The following is a 20691-nucleotide window of genomic DNA, read 5'->3' as shown; positions in this document are numbered from 1 at the left end:
CCGGTGGCGTCCGCCGCGGCGGCAATGGCTCTCGTCCAAAGAATTCCCCTCGGAGTACTACTGGCGGTCGGCTTCACGCTAAATTACGATAACATAATTAAAGTCTTTTGTGTTCTGGTCTGTGCTCTGCGGATAGGCGGGCAGTGGGTCCCCGTGCGAAAGTGTCGGCGCGCGTCGTCCCTAAATGGCTCGCGTTTATCAGCTGCTGGTGGCCGCAGCAGGCAGGCAGGCAGGCAGCAGCTTACGACGTGTGGACGACGCCGAGGGGTTCTCAAACCGTTTCTCCGCGAGTGTGTCTCCCCCCCATTTTTCCGCTCACTTGTCGCGCGACACGCATACACGCCGAGTGCCCACCGGGCACCGAACAATAATACGCGTCACTCGCGCGCGCCTGTCTTATCGTCGACGTCGTCATTATTAACGAAACAGAATCATCCGATCGGTGATCGCGATTCGCGGCTGATCATTGATCAGTGCGTGTTCGAAGTCCGAACATTTCGCTACAGCCCGCTCGATCACCGGGACAGGTTATTTTTTTTTATCGGCACTGTCGTTGTTGTTGTTGTTGCTACGTTCCGACCAGTCGAATTCGATTCGATAATATTATAATACAATAACAATAATTTATAACAGTAATTATTGTTATTACTGAACATCATCGCGTGTGCGCGCGCGTCATTGCCGCGTGTTAGTGCGTGCGGGCAAGTTTCGCGGTTTGTAGTTAAGTTGCGTGCGTGTGCGCCTACGCGCCTCCACGAGAGATATCGAGACAAAATGGCGTCGGTCTTTTGATAGCGCTGGTTTGTGTAGTACGATATATATATTATTATGCTATAATATTTATTATCGTTTAAATATCGTAAATTAAATTGAATATTCAAACACTGTTTTTTTTTTAATATCGTGATCGTGCTTGGCGCTGCGGGTATGTGAAACGATGTCGACAAAATGGTCTCAATCGACCACCGTCACATCGTCGTCGTCCTCACCGTTTTGATGCAATCAATTTTTATCGGAATCTTCGGAAACGGAATCGTCGGCCCGAAGTGCCATGTAGTCCTCTGAAATCCGTTCGAGCTCCACTTCCTAATCTTTTTTCTACGTTTTATTTCTCTTTATATCTCTCAATCTCTCTCCTTCTCTGTCTCTATCAATTCGTCTCTCGGTATCCGTACTGTCCGGACCATGTCGTCCGTCGTCCCGCCGGTGACGAATAAATAACTTATTTTTTAGAATTCGGGACGTGTTTCCCTCGAAAATAATGATGTCATTTAACCATTACGGTTACAACAGTTTGAAAAACGAACAGACCAACAAACGGCTGAGAACGGCCGACTACGATCGGGAGTCACGAACCACCAACAGTTCCGTTTCGTCGTACGAGGACGGTCGCCGCAAAAACGCCGAAACGCAGCCCAACCATATACTTCTGTTGACCATCACCAAAGTGACGTACCCGATAAACACAGACGTCATCCACACCATTTCCAAAGATCATGGTAACGTTCTGCGCATAGTTATATTTAGGAAACGCGGTGTACAAGCCATGGTTGAATATGAAGAAGTGGAACAGGCCATACGGGCTAAGCAGCTGATGGACGGTGCTGACATTTACCAGGGGTGTTGTACATTACGAGTGGAGTACGCCAAGCCGTCCAAGCTAAACGTCTACAAAAACGACTCCGAAACGTGGGACTACACCACACCAAATCCTGGGGAAAAGAAAACTGCACCCCTGTTACCAGATCCTCCAAGAGCTCCTCTAATATCCACTCGACCTACATTCCCTCGATTCGATTTTGAATGTCGAGGCGGACTGTTATCTACACCTCATGATCTACCTAATAATAATTATGGTGACAGCTATCCGGCAACCCCTGGACGTTGTGTTCTAATGGTATATGGTCTAGATCCCGACAAAGCAAATTGTAATCGGCTATTTAATTTGTTTTGTTTGTATGGAAATGTGGTTAAAATTAAATTCTTAAAAAGCAAGGAGGGCTGTGCGATGGTACAGATGGACAATGAAATGTCTGTAGATCGTTGTATGGACAATTTGAATAAGCTGACACTTATCAGTGGTAATGTGTTACAGCTGCAGGTATCAAAGCAAATGTATTTGTCTGATATTATGGTACCGTATGATCTATCTGATGGCACTCCTTCATTCAAAGATTATTCCAACTCAAAAAATAACAGGTAATATTTTTTTGGCGAATCTTCATATTAATATTGAATGTCATTTTAGTTTATAAATATAATTTGGGTTGGTGATGATTTTTTTTTCTAAATTTAAATAAGATTGTATACCTAAATTGATTGAATTATGTACAATAGTTTTTAATTAAATAAAGTACTAAGATAGGTAATTTTAAATATACATTCTTTATATTTAACTGAATTTATTTCAATTTCTTAACAGTTCCTAAATACCTAGTTCTTTAGATTAATTGACCAATTATTGTCCAATTACTTACCTATAAATTTAAAATCTTTTAGTTTGTTTATTTATTCAATGGTCAAGGAATTAAATATTATGTTTAATTGTATTTTCAGATACCATTCAAATTCTAACGGAAAAAATCGACGTCAGACCCCATCCAGCGTGTTGCATTTCTTCAATGCTCCACCAAACATATCAGAAGCTGATTTATCTCAGACAATATGCAAAGCTGTTAAAGATGTTGATCCAAAAATTATCATTAAGATGTTTCCTCCCAAAGGTACAGAAGCTCGTAGTTCGTCTGGACTTATTGAGTTTACAGATATGGCTATAGCTGTGGAAGTGATAATGGCTGTTAATCACTGGCCAATAAAATGTGAATCATCCAAGTTTCCATACTTACTCAGACTATGTTTTTCATCGCTACCCAAAGGAATAGCGAATGCCGAGATGGCACAGTGACACTGCGCTGCTTAATGAACTACCGTATCTCATGTTTGTCAATTATTACTTTTTAGTGCATAATATTGGGTTATTTTTATTTTTAAAGAGAAATCGACTATGTTTCACATTTCCTATTAATAAGTTAAAAGGACTATGGTTAATGTCTGCCACCCCCTTAAAATGTTTTCGTATATTTATTATTATTAAATATAATAATTATTTTTTTTCTGTATATGTATTATTATATTATAATGTAGACTTGTCAATTATGAAAATCAAACCATATCTTCACTATTTTTGTTTCTGTTTTTAATTTATACTTATGTGTACAATATTTCTGATGAATTCAATGTCAGAATATGCCGAAATTAGGGATAAGTGGTGGGACCAAAACCATAATCTTGCCAATAAACTGTCCTAATAAAGAATTTGAAACATATTTTTTTGTCACAAAATGCTAATGATGCGTGCACACTTAATATGATACTGAAATATATGATTCCTATTATTAATATTATTATTGATTATGGTACTGGTACTATTTGTTTTAGGAGGAATATTTTTCCCAGAGATATTTAGCTTGATAGTAGATTGTTTTTAAATTTGTTAATACTTGTAACTTGTAAGTAAAGACAATTCGTTTTAGTTTTGTTTTAATAGTAATAGATTCGTCATAGTTGTTTTATGTTTTCTTTATTTTGCAACAATTATAAAGATTTAGTTGAAAGTTTAAAATGTATATTAGTCTAGTTATAATAAATTATTAGGTTGTATTTATTTTATTTATAATTTTAGAATAAAAATGATATATGATTAAAGAAAAAAGTTATATAAGTTACTACTGTTTTTAGTTTCCTAAAACTTTGATCATTGTATGTAGTCACTTTAATACCAACTAGATGAACTTGTTTCATATTGTTATGGCTATACAACAAAAGTTTATGTATTTAAGTAAGGTATATTGTAGTATTCTTTTTATTTTTCATTACATTCTCTTAAAAATAATTTTGAAATTATTGTGTTCAACCCTGTCTAATTCTAAATAATTATCTTAAAACTATATATCACAATTTACAGTATATAATTATATTGATCGATATTTATTTTTTCACATCAAATTAATACTATTTCTGTTATTATTTTAATTATGTTTTAAGAGTTTCTTTTTAAGCATAAAATAATAAGCTGACTGAATAATATTCATTGCAGTTTGCCTTTGCTAGCTACAGTTATGATATATACTTGAATCATAATCGTTAAGGTATTGACATGTTGTAGAACTGAATACAAAAAAAAATATAACTTTATGAGTCGAAATGTAATTGGATGTTATAAGTTTAATGGCCTTGTGTTATTTTTATCTTTGTTAATTACCTAATATTGAATTGTCTACTTAAAGGTAAGTATTTAAGTACCTAATTTATACATGATTAGTAATTTCAAAATTGTCTTAATATCATAAGTAATCAGTACTATTGCTTTGTATTAGTTAGGTTAGCGATGATGTCATATTATATTTTATTATTTTAACAAAGTGTTATCCAATAAATTACTCAACGAGTTAAATAAAAAGATTTAATGTTTAATAAAATAAGTTTTGTGAACGCACTTAATTTTAACTAGATGCCTACAGGCTACAGCTTTAAACCAAGTTTTACCTACATCAAACTCAATATTTTAGATGCAAGTAAAAAGTTATATAGGTTGAATTTTTAAACATGCTCTTTTTTCGCCCAAATTCTGTTTTAAGAATTTAAAAAATGATAATATGTTATTGTTATTAGGAGAAACATACAATATATATTATAAATATCCGAGATCTATGAATAAAAATTATATTTGGTGTGTACCAAGCAGTGGCCAGTCGCCAGTGGTAACCATTTGTACAAAATAAAAAATAAAAATACTGATTTCTACTAATTCTATGACTATTATAGTCTGTAACCAATGGAAATCATTTATAAACAAATTTATTTACTTATTAAATATAAATATCAAAAAAAAATTACTTGATTACAGTCCGTTTCTGTGGGGCAAGTTTTTTAATAATTAAAACACGTCGGCTACGACATACCTATATGTTTTAAATTTAAAATTTAAAATTTAAAATTAATTTATCTAATATCAGGTAGGTTAATTATTATTGCTCTAACACCGTTTCATACCCACCAGACTACCAGAGAAATTAGGAATTGTAGCCTATAGTGAAACTTTATTGTTATTGCACGGATTATCTAGTGTAAATTCAAATTAAAAGGTACATATTTAAAAACTACATTTTATTTCAAAAGCTTCAAGTGTCTCCATAACCCACACAAATATTTTTTAATTTTATCTATCCTATTGCAATTTCAATATTGTTCATTGTGAAGCGAAATTTGGAAATTCGTTCCTATATGGCTATATAGCAACATCAATCAATGTCATCTATTTTTGGTGCTAAATGCCAATTCCTACATTTTTGGCACGATTGTAAAACCACAACTTTCACCATTCCAGTTTTTCTTTTATATGTAATAAATTCAGCGTTCGGATTGGAAGGTAACATAATCAATAAGAAAAACGGTCAAAAAAAGCATTTATTTTACATAAAAAGGAATTACAAAATTTAGTAAAAAATGTATTTACTTACAATTCCATTTACCATATTATTAATAATATAAAAGAAATATCAACAATAAACAACAAATATTTTTTTTGAAAGTAATTGATCAATGATGTAGAAACACTCGACATCTACAACAGAAAATGTTCTCGTTTCTCATTGAAAAATGCACACACTTGTGTTAAAATAAAAGTTAGTCTAAAGAAGTGATCAACTATGTAAATATATCTTCTCTACTCCAAATCATATAAAATAATAGATAAGTAGATTATTATATAGTATTTTTTTAAATTTTAAATGACACTTTATTATTATTAATTTTTTTTTTTGCAGTATTAATGTGATGGTATTGTTTTAATTTAAACGTTGTTCATATAGACTTAACCCTCGTTGACTTATTAATTTTTTATTGAGTTCAGATATTTTCGTATTTATCAGTGTACACAATATCGGGTATACAGTGTAATCAAGATTTAAGGTAACACTAAATATTTTCAGATTAATTTCAAATTGTTAACACTTTTGGTAAGTATGCGCATACCCAAGGAGGAATAAGCAGAGCGCTCCAGACAGGCGGGTGGACAGTTAGGGTAAACTTTATTATTTCGTGGGCCGAAGGCCAGTCATTCAGGGTGGTTAGAGGTCCCCACGTATGTAAAATAACTACGATAATTGACGGTGAATAAACGATATGGGACCGGGTGGCAGTATTGTGCTAAACATTTCCCACCTGTTCCCGGTTTTTTGAACGAAAAAAAAAAGGTATGCGCATGCCCAATCGAACTTAATTTTTTTTATAGAAACACTATTTTTCTATGTATTCGGATTGATTTTGTTTTAAAAACATTTTTCATACCAAAAGTATTTTTCAATTTAGAAAACTGACCAAGTTAGAGTAAGCCAAAATTTGGATTTATGCTTAACTCGTGTTTAATGAAATTTTAATTTATAATCACTGGAAATAATAAAATAAGTGTGAAATAATTAAACATTATTAGTAGAGTATGATATTTCGTTAATTGTATTAATTAAATGTAAAACAACATTTTTATAAAAATAATCAATCAGAATACATAGAAAAAATAGTGTTTCCATAAAAAAAGATCTAAATCATATTTCGTGTGCACATAGATACCGAAAGTGTTAAAAAAATTTAATTTATTTGAAAATATATATTTAGGTACTCTTTATCACTGAAAACCCCATTTCAATATAAGGCCATCCACCTGTGATATTTAGTGTTACCTCAAACCGTGATTACACTGTACATATATCATACTCTGTTCGCCACGAGAATGTGGAGTTACGATGAGCTAAAACCTATAAAATGATTTCTTAAAAGTTAAAATCTTTATAAATGTGATATGTAATAAAATCACAACAATATTGAACTGCAATAATGTACCTATTTTGCCTATATTATACGCCGGCCAACACTTTATGGTTGCACAAAATAAGTAAAACAATATATTATATTATTTATATTTATAATATTTTACATACCTGCACTTAATTTTAATCATTATTTTAGTATTAATAACATTTTTTAGCGTAATCTATAACCTATATGATAAGTATTAAATATTAAATTAAATTTTTGATTATAATATAATAATGAAGTTCAATATACATTTATTACCTACTCTCCATATTTACAGTTAGAAACGTATTCTTTTTGGTAAATTTCATGAGTATAAATTATCGTTATGCTCTATTGTTTTTGAAGAAAAATACATCTGTACACGTTCTTACGTACTGACTTAAATTTTACTCCATTCATAATTTTTAAAACATTTTTGAATTTAATATGAAGTTTATTGTATATGTATATTTGACCAATGATTAAACTGCAGGCACAACACTAGAATTTTTTCCAGGGGAACAGAGTGGGACAAATATTTTTTTAAATGTGCTAAAGTTTTTTCAACAAACACTGAGGTTAGGTTAATATATTAGGTTAATTAATATAAATATTTTTGTATCATATAACATAACATAGCTGTTAGCTAAATTATAGCACACAAGTTCCTATATTGTATGATATAAAAGTCTAAACAGATAATATGTACAAACTTTTGAATTGTTAAAAATGTTTAAGAATAATGTCAAATATTTTTTACGTACCTTGTGTAAGAAAATGTTTAATTACAGACCTTCAATGATGCACAAAAATGGTTATTTCTTTAGGACTTTAATATTACACACCTCTGTGAATGAATAATTATATTTCTTTTACTTACCTACATTTCATAAATATAAACTAAAGCAATTGTGTTTACTGACTGTTTAGTTATGAATAGATGGATTTGTTTAAATCATCTATTCATCTTTAATTTAATTGATTTGGGATACATTTTTGTTTATTTTCATCCAGTAATTAGTACTAAATAAAGGTAATAATAAATTTTATTTATTCCTTATTTTTTTAGTAGTAAAAAATATATTAAACAGCTAAACATTGATATTTTACATAATATCTGTTTATGCACCAATATTTCATACAGTAAATGACTGAAAATCTTATAATATTAAAAAATGTTTTAAAACCGCACCAATATCAGTAGGAGTAACATTTGTTTTAAATAAAAACCTATCCAACACCCATCTAATATTCAACTATTAAATTTCAAATTTTTAATTCAATACATTTTTAAATTGGTATTTTCATATTAGTGTATGTATCGATATTTAAGTACCTACTTTAAATTCTTTGTTGAATTTTGGAGGTTAAAATAGTTCATAGACTTATGTATATTAAAACATAGATACCATGAGAAACCCTTTTTTTTTATTAATTATCAAGTATTCATTTAAACAAATGTATCTGTATGATTGGTAAAATGTAAACTTATTACTAAACTAATAAGTAGGTACGGGTAGCAACTCCTTACACAATATTATTATGTTATTATCTAATTTTAATATTAGGTATTATTTTATTTTCTACCTATTTAAAAATAGACTATATGTGGTATGTCAGGCGTTGCATGTTGACACATTGATACACCGCATCGCACGCCCATATAAAATATTAATATTATTACATTTACATAAGCTTTTATAAGAGCAAAAACTTAAAATACAATTCTTCAAAAATACGAAAGTATTTCCATAAGTTAAAAATGTTTGAAAAGTATATTTCATAAATTCTTTGATGTAGCTCTTAAAAATAATGTTTTATGCCTTAATTATATTGTACATATTTTTCAGTGGGGGGTTGGCGAGGGGGATGAACTGTTTTCTGGGGGGCTAGAGCCCCACCTTGCCTCCCTTGGCACTGTGAATGTTAAACTGCTGCCTATAAGTTATATTCTATGTTTTAGAATATAGTAGTATAGTGGTTCAAAATGCGATGGTACAGGTACCACCTACTGCAATTATTGGACACGGCCTGAGGTGGTCTGCGCGCCGCAGACGAAAACCTGTTGTGCGTTGCGTCGTGTACCGATCTAATTTTGAACAGAGTTTAGTTGACTCTATCCAACGAGAGAACGTGTTGACTCGGCGCATCGTCTTTTGTTACCATGCAATCGAAGCCGGTTCCCCTAAGGTAGCAGGTAGGATGTCGTTGGGGTATGAACATATAAGAATCGATTTTGGTCAACTCGCGGTACGGCCGGTACGTTCTCGCACTGGACAGAATATCCCTGAACAGTAAATAAAAAAAAAATATTTAATATTTCTCAAGAAATGTAGATAGTCTTGCCTAAGCAAAACCCCTATATTGTCGCGACTTTTAAATATTTTAAAAACATTGAATACAAAAAATAACTACTCACTTAATATTACATTTTAAATAAGATTACAGTTGTAAGTTACACGATAAAATTGGTTTCTCGATTATTATTATTATTATTAAGGGACTAAACCTATAAACGCTGAAAATTCTTATTTTCAGTAGATCACTCATTACTCAGTCAGTTTAAAAATGTTTATATTACGGTCAATTACATTACATGGGAGAAAACGTTATTCACCGATCATCAACGATATTGACATAATATACACAGTAGTTATGGTTAATCATTAATTTAATATGTCCAATAAATTGGGATTAAAATGTATACTAAAAATTTGCAATCAAGCAGTTGATATGTTGGAGTAATGTTTTTAAAGAAAAAAGATCTACCAATGAAAATTGTTCATATTATGTTCTAACAATGTCCAATAAATCAAAGCACCATATTCAATTTTAATTTAGGGGAATTGGAAGCGTTGATTTTCTGTCTTTGACTATCACATAACATTGGAATTAGTCGTGTTTTTATCCCAACGTATGGAATTTTTTATGAAAGCGATAAGAATTCTAAATACAGATTTGAATTTGTCGTCTTGGGAATAACTTCTCTAAACATTTTATTATTCCATTTACTTCTTTAGTACTGATTACTAATTTATTTAGGATAAAGGGGGATAAAATCAAAGACGTGAGAAAGTTGATTCCAAGTAAACATGACGACAAATTCAAATCTCTTTCAGGATTCTTATCGCTTCATAAGATTTATTGGTACCTACGTTAGTATGAAAACAAATTTAAACTCCCATGTCACGCTCCTAATCCCCCTACACTGCCAAATATAACTTTATTATATCTATAATATATTATAACTATATTATATACACCAACATGGCAACATCATAACTTTTTGGTTGTCTATTTTTAATTTATCTTAATGGGTTTACCTATAGTTGACTCGTTCAGTTATAGAAAAATAGCATAATCATAATAATTCATGAACATTCCGTATCTGATTATTATCAACATTTCCTATTTCTTACGGTTATCGCCGTTATCGAGTAGTTTAACGATTCACTACAAAGTCATGATAATCCCCGTATTTATAAGTAAATAACGTTATACTCTGATATAACTCAACCGTAGATAATCAAAATATTGTACAAAATATTATGTGTAATATTATTGTATGATATTAAAGCGTATATTATTAAATATTAATACTATTAAAAATAATTTAGAATTTAGTATTTACTATTTGATGTTTATTTATTATTTATGTAGTTGTCTTATATAAGCAATAAGCTATTATTTTTAAGATTAATAATAAAATTATCGTTTATTTGTATTATCAGAAGAATTAATTTTATTTAGATAAGTTATCAATTTATTTATGATTATTTAAAAAAAAACTAGTACTTTAAATCATATGATATACGTGACTGTCGGGACTATTCATGAATCGTGGAAATATTATGAAACTAATAAAAAATAGAATAAAATTACATGGATTGATTACGATTACAAATAACTAATTACAATTAAAGGACCAATTGTATTAATATGATGTGTACATAAATAATATTGTACAATAATCCATATTTTAGACATTAAAAAATACCTATATATAGTATATAGGCGACAGCTGAACAGCTAGGCTATAACTTCAACAACTCAAGACTTATTTAAAATTACCTTGTACTGTTGTACTCAATACTTACTCATCGGTTTGTTGTTGTTGAATCTTGAATGTGAATATTAATTAATGTTAATAAATCATTGGTAAATATTATTGAAGTTTTTTTCAAATTATTTACCAAGTGTCTAAGTATAACAACTAATTTTAATTTTGTCAATAATTTTTATTTTAAGAGGACGCCATGTCTCCATACTCACTGTAATTTCATATGCGTTGTTTTCGTCTTACAGGTGTATAATGGCAAATTGAACGTTCTAAATAGTTCATTTAACTCAGTTATATAATTTTAGAGTGAATTGACCTATTATCAAATTTAAATGTAAAAATGTTATCTAGTCGATGACAGGGATTTTTTAAAATTAACTTTTGAGCATTTTAGAATAGTAAATTGGGGTATGGTGTCTTCTTAAACTGTTAGGTATACGGTATTGAATTATAATCTTATACGTTCGTTTCTTGAATATACAACTCTAGCCTCTAGTCCTGTCGATACAAAACAATTTTATTCAATAAAAAATTAATATTTTTATTATAATATAATATTGATATATCATTAGTATGTCAATATCATGCATGCATGACTTTAAGTGTATAAGTTTAGTAGAGGTATAACGGCTAACGGAACGCTATCTTATCTACATGAATATAGTATAGTGGGTAGAATTTATGCATATATTTAAAAACAAAAGAATAAAAAGTAATCTTTTATTATTATGGAAAAAAAATAGGTAGATATTATGATTTAGCTATTGAAATTATTATGTACCTAATGTAAAATACGTTAATAGTCAATCGGAATTACCTATGTGTGTACAGACGTACAGTGTACACAATTATTACAACATGTTATTGTTATAAATCATTAAACTATAATTAAAATGAATTCCTCGTATTCCAAAAATGTATATCTATACGAGTATACGACTATACTTCACGAAACATATAGGTAATATACATTTTAATAATATGTGGGCCCAAATATTTGTAGATATTTTACGCATAAGTACATACTACATCATAGTATTATACTATTATATCAAGTTTTATCTAATTTTCTGAAATCCAAGACAAAATATCCAAATTTATTCATTTTTACATAAATTAGCAGATTAAACTTTACTTTCTAATAAAATTAACTCAAATATTTTTTCTATTTTTTTTATTTTACAATTTGAAATACACAATCTGTACAACATAGAACACAAGTATATATGATATTATAATAGTAGCATGAATATTTTGAATTAAGAAATCACCCATTTGTGACACTCGGCTGGGAATTAACTCAAATATCAAATTATTTAATTATAAAAATATACCTAATATATATAATAATCATATAAATATAACTTTATTATATTATATATAAATTACGTTAGTAGTAATAATATCACAAAATATACTGCACACACATTATTCAAATAGTCAAATAATATACTACACTATTTTCTAAAAATTTATTAATTAGTAACCCCTGCGTTGAGTTTTTAATTGTTGTTGATACATTTATATATATATATATATATATAATATATAATATTAACAAGGACCGCCAAGCTCAGCTCATGGATCGACGCGCAGTATACATACACGTTCTTACGTCCTACGATAAATGTAAAATGTAATAATATAATATTTCAACCTGGAAATTTCACGAGACGCCATGGTATAATATTATGTACTTATAATTTAAATTATCGACAAGACAATTAGTGTGAATGACTATAATGATTTTATTAGATTATTATTTACTAGATTTTGTTATACCGTATCTATACGGTTATAAGCTGTGGGTTTACCTATACTAGTATACTACATTGTCTACATTACTACCTATATATTTTAGTGTCTCTGGTTTTCAAACTCCGACAACTTACAGTTATCGTTACATATAAATCTATAATATATTAGTACGTAATTATTGTTTTCGTCGTCGTCAACATTGTTCGGTTTTCGTGTTAACGTAGACGTAGTGGAGTGTAGTTTATAAATTTATTAAAAATGAATAAATGGAAGTAACGTGATCGAACAAAGGTGGTTTAAAATCCATAATTGATGGGCACATATATATATAGGTATCAAAAATATGTAATGGCGCTGCGCAAAATCAAACTTATTAAAATGTCCGGGAATATTACAATCTGAATTGGACTATTCTGAACTACTCGTCTACAAAACACATCTGATCACATGTACCAAAAATTCAGGGAAAATCAATGTCACAAAATGTGTAAATGAAATGCTCCAATTTGCAAAACATAATGAAAAAAAGCCAGGACAAATATTTGCTGAAGTGGTAGCAAAAGTGGACCGTAACACAAAATCTCTGATGCCAGCCGAAGAAATCGTGAAAAGAAGATTAAGGAGACAAAAATCGAAGAACAATCCAATAAATCCTAACATTCCTAACATTCCTAACTGTCTTAATCAATTAGTCATTGAAAATGATTGGTGTTATTTGGATTGCAAATCAACACGATTTTTGTTGCACGATAACGGAATTGACAAACGGATAATTGTTTAAAATATTTAACTGAATCTTTAACATGGACACATGGTATATGGACCGAAATTTTCCAATGGCTCCACTAATATTTCAATAACTGTACGTCATTCGTGTTAAAGACGTTAAAGTAAATAATGTTTTTATAACTGCCGCATAGGCGTGCGCAGGGGGTATGCAGGGTATGCAGCTGCATACCCTGAAGTTCTGTGAGGGGCGAACATCGAGTCTGAAAAATTGAAACATCCAGTTATCAGTTATCAACTACCAAGTATTTGCGAAATACATACTTCTTGTATTATGTAATGGTATTTATTACAATATTTTTTTAATTAAGCAGTAGGTTTTTTCAATATTTGTGAATTGTGTATACCTACATATTAATCATAATTTTACGAGCCTAAAATAACTTTCAGGGCGCGCTATTGTCAGCCTTCTGCATATCCTGAAAAAGAGGCCTGCGCACGCCTATGAACTGCCGCTTTTATTTTACTTAAAAATAAAACAGAATCTAGTTACAAAGAAATGTTTCAAATCATAACACATAAATGTGCCGAAAGAAATTTGTTTCCGGACCCACAGATAATAATTTATGTGGACTTTGAAAAAGCAGTAATCAATGCTATAAAAAGTGTTATTGGAGAAGATGTACAAATCCAGGGATGCTATTTACTTCTCTGCCAAAGTACTCACAGAAAAATACAACAGTTAGGTCTTGAACAATTTTACAGGTCAAATGAAGAGTTTTCCCATTTTTATGGCATGTTAGATAGTCTCTGGCGTGTTTACCAATAAATTATATTAATACAGGTAAATAGTTACAACTTAAAATATAATTTAATAATTTAAAATATTTAAAATTTTTAAATTCTAAGTGTCTATAAATAGCTTGATTTGTTCAAAGTTTAAATTATTTAAAAAGTGTCATGCCTGAAGAAGCTACAGATTTGATCAAATATTTTGAGCGCATAAAAGGGTGGTATTATATTTATATTTAGGATCGTATAAAAGAGTTGGGAACGGGCAATCGGAGACACCAGATACGTATAAAATTTCGAAAAACATCTCCTTATTTTCCACCATCTGACTGGAATGTAAGAGACGCAACATTAAATAACGGAGATCGGACTAACAATGTATGCGAGGGATGGAATAATCGGTTTTCCAACTTAGTAAGTACTTATTTATTATTAGGTATTAAAATTCAACTAAAATATTCAATTTAATTCGTTTAATATTAATTAAGGTGAATTACAAACATTCAAAAATTTGAACACTGATTGCCAAAATGCGGCATGAAAATGCAGCAGACGGACTTAAAGGTCGCCACACACTGCAGCGGTAGCGGTGGCGGTGGCGGTTACAGCAAAATTAAGTCGGATTCAATTTTACCGCCACTGCGGCGGCACCGTCAAGACAAAAGAATTTTACCGCCACCGCTGCAGTGTGTGGCGATCTTAAGTCGCACATCGTCAACTGGGTACTATTGCACCACCATCGAAAAATAAAAAAAAAAAGATATATTAAAACATTTTTGCGAGGAGTACAACGATGGAAGTAGGGACATTCCACATTTTTTAAATGCTATTGCTAATTTTATTAGAAAATAAAATAAAATTTTCTAAATTTATTGTGTGTTCATAAAAACAAATTATTTGACATTTTATTAACATATTATCATCTAGGTTTAACTAATTTTATAAGCTAATTTCATAATTTAATATTTAAGCTAATTTTTTTAGACAATTTTATATGAATGTATTGATTTTACAATGATGTGTTTTTTTTAAACATTTTTCTACATTTTTAGAAAATAGTGTAGGTAGTCATTTTTTTTTCAAATTATTCTTGTATTCATAAAAACAAATTGTTTTACATTTTATTTTATATCATTTGACTATTTTACTAATGCGTGTGCAGTATATTTCGTGATAGTATTACTACTAACGTAATTTTTATATTTAGGAGTTAATTTTATTAGAAAGTAAAGTGTAATCTACTAATTTACGTAAAAACTGATAAACTAGGATATTTTGACCGATTACCCATTTTCTGGGTGTGTATGAAGTTACTAATTTCACATGTGTTACCTAATGTACTAGATATTTTAACTATTCATTGAACCATAAGTCCTCCCTAAGTCCGATTCATCTCATTCATCATGCTATAGATGAACATAGAAAAAAAATAAAGTAAAATGTGTCATCATCTTTTGTGATTATTTGATTTCTGTAACAGTATTTCATTATAAAATGCACATATTTTTATAAATTAAAAATTCGTTCATAATCATATTTATTGTTAACAGGTTATTTTGATGTGTATTAATTCGCGTATTGCGTTGCATAAAATCATTTTTGTCTATGTAAATACTTCGCTATCTGTATAAGCTCATTCTTTTAGACTTTAGTGTCGTTATGAATGTTATGATACATTTCGTGGCTTTGTGCGACGGTGTTGTTTGCGCATTCAATAACATCGATACAGATAATAATAAGAATAGTATTAGTAACAACAATAACAAAACAACAATAATAGCAATAATTAACAATAACCATAATACAGCGGCTCGACCGCGCCCCGCCCCACAACAATTACATTGGTGGAAAACAAATATATTATTATTATAGCGTCAGCAGAAGAATATTATAATATTAACATAACCGGTGGCTGAAGACCGGCAACACGGCACGTACCGAACGGCGCGACGACCGCAGCGTTGCCGGATCATTCGCGGTGTTTATAAACAACAGCGTCTTACAACGCACGCCGAATATTACCGTTCGGCAGCCGCCGCTGTGTTTACGTTTCTCCCGCCGCCGGTGGTGTTTGTCGGGCCGTGTTGGCTGACGAAATAACCTTGGCCCCATACGTGTACCCACCACCCGCCTTTCGGTCGTCTTTGCCCGCATCGCAACAGCAGCAGTGCAGGCAGTGCAGCACCAGACCACCAGCAGCACCACCACCAGGCAGCGGGCACCACTGCACCATTCACTGTTCGCTGTGTCTCGCCAGACGCCAACCAGCACTAAGCAGCACCACACGCAGATACCCGTCGTGCGACGTTCGCAAACCGAACGCATTGATCAATTGAAAACATTTTCGTCGTTCCATTAAATATTGTTTCATTTGTGAAAACGGCCAACGGTACAGAAATATTATATCAAAGTGATTCGCCGTCACCGTAAGAGACGATTATCGCCGGGAGAACGTCGGTAATTGCGAAAAACGCGTGATCACCGCGTACCTACCTATTTGTGCACATAATAATATTTTCGTCGGTTGCCGCGGCGCCTGCCCGCACGCAACGTTGTTCGTTTGATGTTTTGTCTGCGAACATTGGCACCAAAACAATAACACGAGAGTTGTTGCCGCCTCGTCTGTTGGCGTACGTGCGTGCGTGCGTGCGTGCCTTTACCCCTACCCCGCGGACGTGTGTCGCCACAATCCATTTCGAGAAAGACACACACGTCACAACACACACACACACACCGACGTCGGTGCCGGTTAATCCGTAATTCGTAGTTCGTACTGTTCTCCTCCGTGGTGGTCACCCGTACGACACGTAAAACTATTATAGTGTTGTACATTTTGATAATAGTAATAATATTAATAATAACAGTCACACGTAGCACCTACACAGGTAGCTTTCCGTTCTGGCGACTAACAAACGCCCTTTTCCGTCGCTGCGGTTATCATTGCGCCCGTCGGTCGGTAAAATAATAGTCTCTAAATCCAAAACGTCGTTCTGATGCGTTCACTCAATTGATTGGCGTACGACGACACGACGTTTCCCGTAAGTATGTGTGACACTATGCCCAGCAGGGACGTGATGACGTCTGCAGCAGCAGCGGCGGCCGCCGAAAAGCCCAAATTGTTGTCTTTGGACGTAGAACATCTAGTGTCTGAGATTAAAGAGAACCTAAGGTTATCGGGGTTCAAGTCGAGGCGTAATCGCACCACCCACTTTGCCCGGGTGAAACCCTACACGACCAGGCCGGCGGCTTGTGACTCTTGTGCCGCCCGACGACCGTGTCGGTGCGACGACGACGACGAAGACCAGGCCAACGATGACCCTTATGAAATGCTGCAAGCATTGTTGCGGGAGGGCAGTCTCATCAAAGAAGCAGTTCGACGACTGCAGATTGGACTTTCTCCCAAACAGAGGTACTATTATGAATCAGACGAAGAGTCTTCCAGGAGCCCCAAGTTTAGACTGTGTTGAAATTTTTACTTTTATCATGGTCTGTCTAAAATTATATTTAATATTTGGTTCCTTTTTATAAAATTGTTATTAGGCTGTTTATAAGTTGTTCACATAAAAGCTGATGTATTGTTTACAGTTGTCTATTAAATGAGTAGGTAACTGATGATTAATTGCGATTTCAGAACAAAGTTTAATTCTTGTCATTTCACTTTTTCCACAAAATTGTTTTGGTAACTACCAATTAGCAAACCTATATTGTGTTTCTAGTCCAAAGTATAAATTTCCAGTCTGACTTAACATTTAATGAATACAGTATGAATAGTTCATTTTTGTAGATATAACAAACACGAACAATATTATAAATACTTATGTATATTGTATTTAATATATAGTTTATTCGACAACAAATAAACTCTTATAAATATAGTGTACCATTCATTGATTTGTTATTTACTTATATTTGTTAAATCATCAAAAAAATTTCTGCATCACATTTTGAAACATTGTTTAAAAAATAGGTATTTGAAGTTTGTTTTTCTAATCAATCATTAAGATGAACATTTTTGATTAATTCTAATACATAATTATTGTTTAAACATGGTATCAAACTTTTGTTATTATTTTATTAATTATTAAAAATTAGATTTATTGATGTTATTATTTAAAAGAAAACTTTCAATTCGCTCAATGTCTTTCTGAATACTAAAAGTAGAGCCTAGTTGGCCATAAATTTGTAAAGTTACCTTATTTCCAATAATACCTAAAATGATATAAATATTATTAAAAGCTTTATTTCTGCGCAAGTTAATGTTGGGTAGTAGAAGATACCATTTTAATATTGACATATTCACACATATATGTATATTTTGTATGTTTTTTTAAAACAAATTCTTATTGCAAAAGTATTATGGCTTGTTTTATTTAGTCAGCATTCAGCAATGAGATAATTAAATTATTTTGTAATGAGCCTTACAAAAAATGATAATATGTACAATTTTTTTTTTTTTGTCATAACTAATTTGATAACTGTTGTTTAAACACCTCATATTGTTATTAAGATGTATTTAAGACATTTATGTTTGTATATTGTAATTTGTAAATATTGTGTGCATAACTCAAGTGAATGGACCAATACCATTAACCTAATACCTAAACTGTTATTTACAGTAAGTGAAAGTATCATTATTTTCTTTATTCAACAACATTAGTTCACGCTTAAAAATGTTATAAAATAACTTAAACAATGTTGTGATTTTTTTTTTATTAATAATCCACCTATTTATTTCATCAAATGCCAAATTCACCTTCCCTTGTTCATATATATTAATTATTGTGGTACCATTTATCTATTTATATCATAGTTAATATAAAGAATAGTTTTTATAATGATTGTGTACAAAACCTTGTAAAGCATAATAATTTTATTAAATGGTGATTTAAAATAGGTATGTTTTGTATAAATTTAGTTATGATGGAGACTGTTTTTTTTTTGTTGTTTTAATTGTACTTTTAGATTAACAATATAAGGGAAAATATATTGACAACATTTTTTTTTTTTTATTATATACCTATTAGCTGTTTCCTGTAGCTTTGATTATATATAAGGAACCTAAAAAAAGAAGTTTGATAAATATTACTTATTATTTTTGAAATAACAATGATATAGCCAGAGTGATTGATTTAGTGATTCATCACTTTCCTCCGTGGTTATTTCATAATTATTCTAAAATATGAATTTTTATATCTACGTTTGTCTACTAAGTAAAAGTGTTTTTTGTATTATTTATTTTTCTAAATACTAGAAATACCTATTAAGTTGTTTAAACTATGATCAAATGATTAAACAGAGTTTAATATTTATGTTTTTTTCTGAAGACTAGTGGAGGCGTTAGTTTCAGCTTACAAATTACAATACCTACTTTTGGGTACCTAATAAATATTACTAGAGATGAGTTTAAATTACGGCTTATTAAAGGAGAAAAATTTGTAAGACTTACTATTAATACTTTCCTTTTAATCGTCATATCTACAAAACTACCGAAATACTTATATATATATATATATATATATAGTTATAACTTATATTTGTACTGTTTTAGAAAAATCACATCTTTAGATGTATTTGGTTGATTTAAAATTATAAAATTACATACTAGGGAATAAAACAATTTTAAGTATGATGTACATGTATTTATTTTTGATAAAAATTGACCTCTCTTGTATTCTTTCTATATAAGTGGCTTTAATAGTGTTAATATCAATATTAATCAAAATACTAATCTGAAGATGGCCACCAAAAATAAATTTATATACTAACAGTATATTAATATGTTCCTATGCTCTTATACTATAGTATCACTGACTTTCAAATGAAAATAAATATTTCTATTATATTTTCATTTAGTTTGTGATTGTAACTATATTCTATATATATTTAATTGGGTATTGCAATAATAAATTAGGTTAAGTTAAAATAATTATCATGGCTTCTATTAAGTATAATTTCTGTTTTTGTAACTTGAAACATGTATAGGTATAATTTTCAATAGGATTCATTACTTCAAAAGACAAAAAAAAAAAAGAATGGCCAATAAAGGTATTTTTAAATGAAAGATTGATAGGCATTATGATTGAACTAAATATTAAATCAAATTAATTGAATGCAATTATTAAAAGCTTTATTGTGATTAAAAAAAGTAAAAATTAGGTGTTATGATCACAGAATTATTCTGGTATGACGTCAAAAGGGTGTTAAATTAATACCATTTATTGCAGGTTAAAGGTACATAATTAAATCTTAAAATTATTATCTGATTTAAGTTTTTATTGAAATAAGTTCTTACTATATTATTGAATATTGAGAGTAGTTCAAAGTTTAGAAAAATAAAAACATTCATTATAAATGTATAGTGTACACAAAATACACTCCTGAAAATTACAATAATATAATTTTTTTATTTTTCCTAAGTTCTGAATGAAGTGTAGCAATAAACATTAAAAAAAATTAAAACATGTGACAAATAGGTTTGCTCAAAATCACAATATTGAGTAATG

The 20691-nt window shown here is 30.7% G+C and overlaps 1 protein-coding gene across 1 annotated transcript; it reads left to right on the top strand.

The window, feature by feature from the left end:
* Positions 1-329: 329 nt before the first annotated feature.
* Positions 330-4209, top strand: LOC107163620 (heterogeneous nuclear ribonucleoprotein L-like). Its single transcript, XM_015511114.2, has 2 exons — positions 330-2199; positions 2557-4209. The coding sequence occupies exons 1-2, from the start codon at positions 1262-1264 to the stop codon at positions 2903-2905; spliced, it is 1287 nt and encodes a 428-aa protein (XP_015366600.1). The 5' UTR covers positions 330-1261; the 3' UTR covers positions 2906-4209.
* The last annotated feature ends 16482 nt before the right edge of the window (positions 4210-20691 follow it).

This window comes from Diuraphis noxia, unplaced genomic scaffold (assembly GCF_037042655.1).
Source record: "Diuraphis noxia isolate RWA-SAM2 unplaced genomic scaffold, SU_Dnox_SAM2 contig0003, whole genome shotgun sequence".
NCBI classification, from domain to species: domain Eukaryota; kingdom Metazoa; phylum Arthropoda; class Insecta; order Hemiptera; family Aphididae; genus Diuraphis; species Diuraphis noxia.
The sequence above is the reverse complement of the archived record's forward strand: the minus strand, read 5'-3'. Positions and strand labels throughout refer to the sequence as shown.

Coding starts and splice junctions, on each gene's coding strand:
- LOC107163620 (XM_015511114.2), top strand. CDS start 1,262: ATGATGTCATTTAACCATTACGGTTACAACAGTTTGAAAAACGAACAG. Junction 2,200..2,556: donor TCCAACTCAAAAAATAACAG/GTAATATTTTTT, acceptor TTGTATTTTCAG/ATACCATTCAAATTCTAACG.